Raw genomic sequence first — 10,708 nt, forward strand, 5'->3', positions numbered from 1 at the left:
GCACCCGACGCACTACTCACTGCTAGGGTCAATTCTGCGCCCTAGGGGCCAAAAAATGGTACCTTGAGTTTAGCTCTTGATCCAATCATGGATCGAATCGCCGGTCACACAAGTGGAAACATGGACGTCTGACACCCCACTGGTCTAGCAAGGTTAAATATCGTCTACGTGCCTACTAAATGTGTATGCTCAATTTGGTCGTTCGGGCACTGGAACCAGTCATAATGGCTGACTTTCTTTTAAACCATCGAGGAAAATAAAAATATCAGCAATATTTCATTTTGTCTATCCATTTCAAATATCATAACTGCTTAGCACGTTGACTGCTGATCACGGGTTCGAGTCCAGCAGACGATTAATTTTTTTCAGATTACTTTTTACTATCACTTCTTTTTTTGACTAAATAAAGTAAAATTGAAAGTTTTCAATTTCAAAATATTGTTGCACATATCCTCCACTTTTCACCCATATCAAATTTCTCTGGTGTAGCATTCCTCCTTAAGAGCAAAAGCTCTTTGGGTTCATCTTGATTGAGCTAGTCCTATTTTTAGCACGAAGTGCTCTGCTTATAACGTTATCTATTCAGCGTCCTGGTGCCAAACAAACTTTTCACATCTTAGTTACAGAAGACTACAGTACTAGAACGCTCACCTGTTGCATATGTTCTATCTTCAGTGGTAGATGAGGGGGGGGGGGGGGTACAGGTGAGAGATTAAATTCATGTATTAAAACCGCCTGTATATTCTATTATAAAACGCCCCCTTTTTGGTTGAACATTATCAAGAAATGGTTGAATTTTTTAACACCAACACCCCCCCCCCCCATTTCAGGGAGCGAAAAAGGTACAAACTTACCCACCTACCACCGTTTGAAACTTTTGTGGATCCGCCCCTGATCTACAATGTGTTGGACTTTAATACAGTTAATCATATATTTTGCTAGTTCACATCCAGTAGTTTAATAAAGACGACATGCTAGCGACCTACAAAAATGGAGAAGCCCAGTTTCAACAGGGATAGAGATGATAAGAAAGTAAAAGTAGCGGGGCGAATAACAAATATAGGTCGGTAATGTGAGGGTTGCTTTTGTTGTCTTTGTCTGAATTTTGTACTCGTCTTTTTATTATTTCCCGGCGAAGAGAAGACAAAATGCAAATTTTCGTTCTATCAACTCTTTGATTTGCTATCTTTTCTCCCAAAAATAACGGGAGGAAAACAACAATGACACAAAAACACCATTTTCCACGGGTATAAAGCTAAATTGTTATTTTCTCGGTTGCCACCTGTTTTATTTTCATTGTTATATATCGTCCCAATTGTATTGAAATATTAATGCATGTACGCTAAATGTCGACGCACGGCTATACCATAGTGGAGCTGTTTTCTTCCAATGGATCGATATTTTCCTTACCTGGTTGTAGCTGAGTATGATTATAAACTCAGCTGATATACTCCACAAGCTCTCTTGGAAATCTAAACAGCAGAAACGTATATCGTATATATTAGAACTCCACGGGTAAAATGGGTGTGGCAACCAGACTGAAATTCACTCTGGTTGCAGTATCAATAGCGTTTGTTCTGAAAGTGATTATATTCTTTAGCCCAGGCTGGGCCATCGTAAAAATTCACTTCCCTGAAAGGATTGCTGGGGATTTGATGGAGGAGTCGTTTGAACAAAGTAACTCCGTTGACCGGGACCCCGGGAAGCCGATTGCCATGCCGTACAATAAAGACGGTATCGCGGAGGGGCATCGCCTGTCTATCTCCATGGGGCTGTGGTACTTCGTCACCTGTGACTACAACAAGCAGTCGGGGTCTCACTTCTACAAAGAGTGTTTCCACTCCACTTATTCTTCAGCCCAGAGGGAGATGGACAGACTCCCAAACAAGACACCATTTGTCAGGGCGACATATCAGAAGATTCACTGTAAGTGTACAGTAGTTCATAATGAATTGTCATGAAATCTCTCTCTCTCTCTCTCTCTCTCTCTCTCTCTCTCTCTCTCTCTCTCTCTCTCTCTCTCTGGTGCAACTGAAGAACCTAAAAAGAAGATAACTTAAAAACTACCTCAGACAAAATCTCTATAAATCACCTTTTAGAAAAATAGCATTTTGCTAACATTTACATAGAAAATAGCTTCAATTTATTCAGGAAGTAATCCCCTTGTTTATTGACAGTACTGGCGCAGACAAAATCCCGCTTGTCCCTAATTTCGAGCACAAATCATAAAGTATAGAGGCGTCATGATCGTATTTTTATTAGCTAAAAAGCATATTCATTCGCAAAGTTCCTTTTTTTTAAAGGGAGGGTTTGCCATATTTTGACGTACATTTTGTTATATATATACTAAGAATTTAAAGATTGCACTCGCAATACAAATATATAAAATACATCGTACATTGCTGGATATTTTGAATAAAAATGTGATAGATTGACTATAAGGATGTGTTTTATGACATCAGAATCATTGTCAAAATCGATGCATTTTGTAAAACATTTTACAGGCATAAAATCACCCTGGCCAATCAATGTCCAATGTGATCTTTGTCTTATAGAATTAATTTAAAAACTCTTTATTGCTATTTTCCTTTCTATTTCATCAATTAGTTGTATGGTCATTTACTATCAAAGAAAGTTCATTTGAAGAAAAGAAAGAAAACCACACCTCATTTCAACATTACTTTAACATATCATTTGCGCATGCGTTTCTGTATTTCAAATCTCAAGCAGTTGAAATGAGCCACCTTCTGATGAATGCATTTCCTTCTTATAATAGTCGCACTCTGGCCATGACATCACATCCATTCTATGTCTGTTTAAGAATTCTTTATGAGATGTGCAACCCACAGCTTCAGTTTTCCCCCTAAGAATAAATGATGATCCCGATGCAAACGGTCGTAAATACCGATGTAGGGAGAGGTTTAATCATAAATGTCTAGACTTCTTCAAGAAGGTTTATTTTTGACTACTTGATCTTCTGAGAGAAAATAGCAGGAAAAGCCATTTACTTTGCTTATCGTTCTCCATTTTACCTTGTTTATCGCTCTCCATTTTACCTTGTTTATCGTTCTCCATTTTACCTTGCTTATCGCTCTCCATTTTACCTTGCTTATCGTTCTTATCTTTCTCCATTTTACCTTGCTTATCGTTCTCCATTTTACCTTGCTTACCGCTCTCCATTTTACCTTGCTTATCGCTCTCCATTTTACCTTGCTTATCATTCTCCATTTTACCTTGCTTATCGCTCTCCATTTTACCTTACTTATCATTCTCCATTTTACCTTGCTTATCGCTCTCCATTTTACCTTGCTTATCGCTCTCCATTTTACCTTGCTTACCGCTCTCCATTTTACCTTGCTTATCGTTCTCCATTTTACCTTGCTTATCGTTCTCCATCTCTTAGACACCTGAAGTAGCATTAGCTCTACACGGATCCAGAAAACCAGAGAACCACCGTTATATCAAATTCCCGGTATATTTTTGTCATACTGTAATTTTTAAATTTACTGGTGGATGTAAATAAAGAAGAAGAAAAAAAAAACAATATGACAACTATTGTGATTTTTGTATTTACACCTAGTTATTTGAAATAATTACAATATGACATTTTCATTGTGTATCCTAGACAACGTCAGCTGTACATAACATTTAACATCCTTAAGCTTCTATCTAATATTTGAATGTCTAGCAAATAGATTTGTGCTAAATGGACTGACGTAAATTTCGAAAACTGTGAATTCAATGCGACTAGAAATATATATCTCGGCGTGTGTAATCAATATTTATTCCAATGTATTTTGGAACCAGAACCACGGGCTTCTTTCCGTGCTCCTCTAATTAATTAGCGTATTTGTTAATTATTCATTGTTCTAAGATCAATCGATGTAGAAGTGATTTCCTATACTTTTTATTACCAGTAATCAAATACAAGATACAGGCACGTAGCATCATTTTTCGGGGGGGGGGGGGGGGGGGGGGGAGGGAGGTACAACCGGAGAAGTTGAAAATTCTTCAATCAAAAACCTATAAGATGCACCCCAAGTTCATGACTTAGTGGACTTTGAATCCACACAACATAGGGATACACCTATAACAATATTACGAACATGGTCTTGCTGCTATTCTATAGAAGATTTTTTTTGTTTATATTCAAGAACCATATAAAATTTTATCCCCGATTCTATATGAACATGTGTATGGTTTGTTGATCTTATACATGGGTTCCATATGTGTAAAAAGTCAAATGTAAAACATTTTTCGCAGACGAACAAAGGCGTCTTATATATGTACATTTAACAAAGCATATGTTATTCAAGCTTTAAAACAACCCATCCCTGAGTGTGTGTAGGTGTGTATCTATGATTTGAAAAGGTTTATATAGTACAGAAATATATATTAATTAAATCAAATATCAAAAGTCATACTTTGACGAAAGTTTGAAACTTCGAAATCTCCGTCGTGTAAATTACATAAGAAAAATGAAATTAAAACAGGTCCTGTCTAATACAAATTTTGATTTCGTTACAGTCTTGTTGAATGCAGGAACTTCTCTCCAACATGTGCTTGTATGTCGCATCTTGTGTGCAAAATGTCCTCGTCAGATCCCTGCTGCTTTATTCCCCTGGTATTGCTAAGTAGTTTCAATTAAAACAAGTAAACGAAGTTTTAATCCTTTACAAAACCTTCCGTATAGATAGGGAAGTACGTAAAAAATAGCTGAACTGAACAGAGGCATAACAATTAGAAGAGGTTCTTTAATATAGACCCTGATAATTATCATTATAACACAGCCTGCTTTTGATGAACAGTCTTACATTTCTTTAAGTGGCGTCCTTCACAAATAATATATACTGGTCTTGTAATGTACATATTAGCTGTGTATTCCTCTAGAATATCGAAATGTGTTATATATATATATATATATATATATATATATATATATATATATATATATATAGGACCTTGAGATCATCATCCGACCAATGGAAACTGGTAATGAAGAAGTCATCAAACAAATACGGTACATGAGCCATAAAAACACTAGGTGCACAATTGTGGAATAAACTGCCACTGGTACTTCGAGAGCTTGAAGCACATGGAGCATTCCGCAAGAACCTAAAAACACTCTTGTTCAAGCGTGAATATGCACTGTGAATGTAAAATTCAGTGTAATATCAAGGATTCCATGTGCAAGCTCTTGCAAACTGAATTTTGATCCAGCATGCGAATACCTGTATGCTAATTGTATCTTGTCAACTCAAAGTCAACCACTTCGTCATTTTACTACCATGTTTTATTTAAATTCTTTCTATTGTTTTATTATTTTCTTTATAGCTCTTGCAGGTCTTTTATTAGTATATTATCAATGATAATTAGCACAAGCATTGCACAGCGCATAGAAACTATAGGTAATTTTGCGCTTTATAAATGAATATAATAATAATTGCGCTTTATAAATGAATATAATAATATAATATAATAATAATAATAATTAATGGGTTTTTTTTTTATTATTCTTACAAAAGAGAGACTTTGGAGAGATATATATATATATATATATATATATATATATATATATATAATGTCAAAAAAATTAATGAAGAAATCGGCTCAGTTGTTAAATAATTTAAAAGAATAAAATCCAAAATGATCACACAATAATCACATAATAATCAACGATCAGTTCCTGCTGATCAACCGATCGTTGATTATTATGTGATCATTTTATATAGGTGCGTGTGTGTAATCCCTATTGTGGCCACAATTTTCCTCCCGGGACCAAGGTTTGTATGATTGCATAATTACTCATTATCTTGCTGTTTTTGAGATTTTTAAAATTTCCCCTACACCCCTACGCTTGTGAATTACATGTACATGTGTAAAAATGCAGTAGATTTCATTGTTTGTATTCGCGTATACAGCGCTCGCCCCAAAACAATCAGTAGCCTAGGTTGAACGACCGAGTCAAGGTTATATGTAGGGGGTTCACATCAAACGGCACTTAAAAGGCAAGTTATATGCAACATACAATCTCCTACAATACAACTAATACACAATTTGTGGTACTTGTTTCTCTGGTCTAGACTTGTTGGACGTTGTGCAATTTACATAGATATATTGCTGGGGAAAAATTTGCTTATACATGTGCTGCCAATGAGTGTAATCAGAGGTAGAATCAGAGTTGCCTAGAAACGAATACTTTAATAAAACAGTTATTTTGAGACATGTTGCTGATGAACTTGGATTGAAGAAGAAATGAATAAGACAATTGATTTTATATGCTTTTTCGAATAACCATTTCTCGGAGATGTTTTGCTGGTCTTACAAATATTGATTGAATCTCCTGTATGCCTAACCAGAAGCTTGCAGGTCTCAAACTGAGTACTCGGTATTTTTGGAATCTTAATTTTTCTCCGTTGTAGCTCACCTGAGCTGAAAGTTTAAGCGAGCCTTTCTGATCACATTTTGTTCGTCTGTAAACTTCACATTTTCGACTAGGGCTGATTTTAACCAAACTTGCCATAAAGCAACCCTATGTAAAGGGGATTTAAACTTTTCAAATTAAGGGACAAATCCTTTTTTCAAAATGAAGATAATTAAGAAAATGGTGATTTATATGGTGGCATCTTTTAAAAATCTTCTTTTCAAGAGCCACAGGACCGGAAAAGATAATATTTATGTGAAAGCCTCCTTAATGAGTAATAATTAAAAAAAAAATTCAAATCAACCTCCCGGGGGGTGGGGGTGGGGGGATGGGGCCACTAAAGGGGAAAAGGTTTTATATGGAATATAAAGTGAAAAATCTTAAATTTCTCTAGAGCGACAGTACCAGGAATAGTCATATTAATATGCAAGTATCCTCAGTTACTGTAGATTGAAGTTTCTTCAAATTATGGCAAGGGAGCAGGGAGTAGGATGGTGCCTGAATAGGGGATCAAAATTTGACATCTGAATATGTATAATCTTTGAAAATTTTCTTATCAAAAACCACTCGTAATGATTAGTCATATTAGTATGTAAGCATTCTATTGTAGTGCAGAATGTCTGGCTTCAATAGTATAGGGATTAGAAATATAATAGGAAATTTGGGGTGGGGGGATCTTTTCAAAAGTAGCAGGGCCACACTAAATGATGTCGATGTTAATATGCAAACGTCCCAATTTGTGTGAATTCATTGGTTTTTCCATAGATCCTTGGATTACATGAATATAAGGGGATCTTGAAATGTTAAAAAAATCTCCAGAACAGCAAGACCACTAAAGTCATACTGATATTGAAGCATCCACATGTTGTGTGGATTCAAGTTTTGTAAAATCGTAACCCCATGGGGCCAGTTAGGGGCATGATATGGGGTCCGGGTGAAATTCGTTAAAATCTTCTGAAGATTAACAGGCCTAGTGCCGAGGTGAATCGGGTGAGCGTTGTAGCCCATAGGCCTTGTTTTGGAATCATGTACTTTAACACCATAGAAACTAATAGTTTCTCTCTTCAAATATCCGAAGTCTCTAACACATTATGAAACCAAAAAGAAACGATACAAATGCAAACAAGAGACCCATGGGCTACATGGCTCACCTGAGTCACCTTGGTCCATATCAGAAGACTTTCCATATATATTTGCATGTAAAACCGTAGTCCCTATTATGGCCCCAACCTACCCCTGGAGGCCATGGTTTTTGCAAACTTGAATCTACACTATGTCAGAAAGCTTTCATGTAAATGTGAACTTCTTTGTCCCAATGGTTCTTGAGAAGAAGATTTTTAAAGATTTTCCTATATATTTGTATACAAAACTTTGATTTCCCCTTGTGGCCCCATCCGACCCCCGGGGGCCATGATTTTAAGAAACTTGAATCTGCATTATATCAGAAAGCTTTCATATAAATATAAGCTTTTCTGGCTCAGTGGTTCTTGAGAGGAAGACTTTCCCTGTATATTTGTATGTAAAACTTTGATCCCCCCCCTTGTGGCCCCATCCGACCCCCGGGGTCATGATTTTAACAAACTTGAATCTGCACTATGTCAGAAAGCTTTTTTCTGGCTAAGTGGTTCTTGAGATGATTTTTAAAGATTTTCCCTATATATTTGTATGTAAAACTTTGATCCCCTATTGTGGCCCCATCCAACCCCCGGGGGCCATGAATTTAACAATTTAGAATCTGCACTACTTAATAAAGCTTATCTATAAATTTCATCTTTTCTGGCCCAGTGGTTCTTGAGAAGATTTTTTAATGACCCTACTCTATTTTTACCTTTTCTTGATTATCTCCCCTTTGAAGGTGGTATGGCCCTTTATTTTTACAATTTAGAATTCCCTTTACCTAAGGATGCTTTGTGCCAACTTTGGTTGAAATTGGCCCAGTGGTTTTTGAGAAGTAAAAAATGTTAAAAGTTTACAGACGGACGGACGCCGGAATTCGGGTGATCAGAAAAGCTCACTTGAGCTTTTAGCGCAGGTGAGCTAAAAAGTAGAAATCATAAACTTAAGCAGTTAAGAAAAAGCGAAAATAATTTAAGTGTATGACATGATATATTTACAGATGTGGCGAAATTTGGTCTGCTGGAGTTTCAGATAGAAACGACATTGGGCGTTATCTGTAGTGTGCTAGGGGTAATCGCCACGGCGCTGTACTATAGGACAGAAGGAGGCAAGCGACGGGTGGGGATAGCGGCCTGTGTCTCATGCCTAATGGCCGGTAACATTATTTTCTGATTTTGATTTGATTATTTTCTGTTACATAAGGTTCTACTTAAAGTCGCCCTTGGTAAAATTACTTATTTTCAGGGGGGCGAGGCATTATATATTTTTTCTGGGTGTGATTAATATACATTGTGTTGCCTTGATTCCGTGGTTGACAGAAACAAGTTATGAGTTGTTTTTGTTTTTCATACGTTACTTTCACATTTTCGTGATCGAAGAATTTGATAATTGCTGTACGTCTCGGTGAGAATATTTCAATCATATTCACGGTGGCGAATCACGTGACTTTGGCATGACCTTGACTTTCGTCGTGTTTTTTTTTTCGGGTTATAGGTCATGCCAAAGTCACGTGAATAGGTAAATAATGCATAACATACATTTGTTGGTTTGTCATACCAGTGTGATTCCAATTGAAATCAGCGAAAATGAAATCCCACGAATATACTAGCCATCTTCACAAGTCAAGGGTTATTGATTCGTTACCTCGCACATTTTGTTTTTATAGGGGTCTTTTTCTGGATTGCTGTTGGAAAAATTTCCATGAGCCTGTTCCACCTCCATGAAATGATCAACATGTATTATGGAGGCAACATGTATGGTATATACGTACCCATCCCATGGTGCCTCGTTCTGGGGGCAATTACCTCGTCCATCTTCCTGGCATGCGCAGTTGTCCATCTTTTCATAGTATCACGAGACCCATACGACAAGAAGAAAGCCTCGGTGTATTCCACCTCCTCGGGAAAAAGCAGCTCCGCGATTCCTGTAGTTACCACAGGGTTTTATCCAATCGAAAAGACTGACCTCCCGCCGTTTGAGGTCAACTTCAATGAGGAGCTTGGTCCAGCGCCACCCCTCCCAACAAAGCAAAAACTCTGAGGAAAATGGCAAAAATTGTTTGAGATGTTTCTTTTCAATTCTTTTGTGTCACCCTGTTTTCCTTTAATGATAACGGAATTCTAAGAACTTTTATAGGTAGTGTTCAGTGGTAGAAATCTCAGAGTCAGCAATACAGAAAAAATCGTGGTTACCATAGTGAAACAAAGCTGTTTACCAAACGAAACAATTCTAGATCTGCGCATGGAATTTTGTTTTCTTTAACTGAACGATCATTAAAACATTTATTCACAAGTCCCTTTCTTCTTCAGACAAAATCTAGTTTAGAAATGTGTGTACATTTGCTTTTAATAAAAGTCACAAAGAACAGTCTCTTGTTTTGATTCAAGAAAACTATATCTAAACTACTTAGTGGTATGTGGTAAACTGAGGCAAAGGGTCTATGAACTACAACACAAAGAAACGCTTCTCTACTGCAGCTCCATCACTTAGGTGAGGTAAAAACATGTCAACTTTTGAAGAAAACACCTCTATTTTACGGTCGCCCTAAGTCTGCCTCTCCAGTTACAATGTACTTCTTAGTTACTTGTTTAATTCTTACTTATTAGGTCACCATGCAAAACAGAATTAAATTTCATTTCTGTGCCCTTTCAAATCAAACAATTTTATATAATTTTTAATTTAAAAAAAATCTTTAAGATTTTCACCAAATTGATTTCTGTAGTTTTGTTATTATACGTGAGAACATGTGCATAAAGATCAATCTGAAAACTATCCTGGAATACATGTAATTCTAATTATTTCTTAAACATGTGCAATGCATTTTGAATTGTTTTCCTGTTACATTTTATTAGTTTCTTCTGAAGGGTAAACAAGGAACGTTTGTAATTTTACATAATACAATGCATATTTATGTATACTGGAGTACCTGTACATGTAGTTTGTGAATGATGACTTAAGGTAACTCCATACTCGCAGTTTTATCTGATACACGTTTAAATTGTGTATTTATTTCCATTCATTAGAGTTAAAACTAACAAATTACCAAATAAAATACATAGGTCATCACACTTTTTAAGATGTGAGACGTACATAATCAGAATCATATATCACCGTCAGAAAATTGCAATTTTCATTAAACAGCGTTATTAAAATTACATAAAAACTGGT

The 10,708-nt window shown here is 36.3% G+C and overlaps 1 protein-coding gene across 1 annotated transcript; it reads left to right on the plus strand.

Annotated features, from left to right (window-relative positions):
• The first annotated feature begins 1,050 nt into the window (after nucleotides 1-1,050).
• On the plus strand, nucleotides 1,051-9,907 carry LOC125671605 (uncharacterized). Its single transcript, XM_048907435.2, has 3 exons — nucleotides 1,051-1,926; nucleotides 8,541-8,696; nucleotides 9,207-9,907. The coding sequence occupies exons 1-3, from the start codon at nucleotides 1,521-1,523 to the stop codon at nucleotides 9,578-9,580; spliced, it is 936 nt and encodes a 311-aa protein (XP_048763392.2). The 5' UTR covers nucleotides 1,051-1,520; the 3' UTR covers nucleotides 9,581-9,907.
• Nucleotides 9,908-10,708: the final 801 nt, after the last annotated feature.

The sequence above is a fragment of the Ostrea edulis genome, chromosome 4 (assembly GCF_947568905.1).
Source record: "Ostrea edulis chromosome 4, xbOstEdul1.1, whole genome shotgun sequence".
NCBI lineage: Eukaryota > Metazoa > Mollusca > Bivalvia > Ostreida > Ostreidae > Ostrea > Ostrea edulis.

Excerpts from the sequence above, each read along its gene's own strand:
- LOC125671605 (XM_048907435.2), top strand. The coding sequence starts at position 1,521 with ATGGGTGTGGCAACCAGACTGAAATTCACTCTGGTTGCAGTATCAATA. Across the intron at positions 1,927-8,540 it reads GACATATCAGAAGATTCACT|ATGTGGCGAAATTTGGTCTG; the intron begins GTAAGTGTACAG and ends ATATATTTACAG. Across the intron at positions 8,697-9,206 it reads TGTCTCATGCCTAATGGCCG|GGGTCTTTTTCTGGATTGCT; the intron begins GTAACATTATTT and ends TTGTTTTTATAG.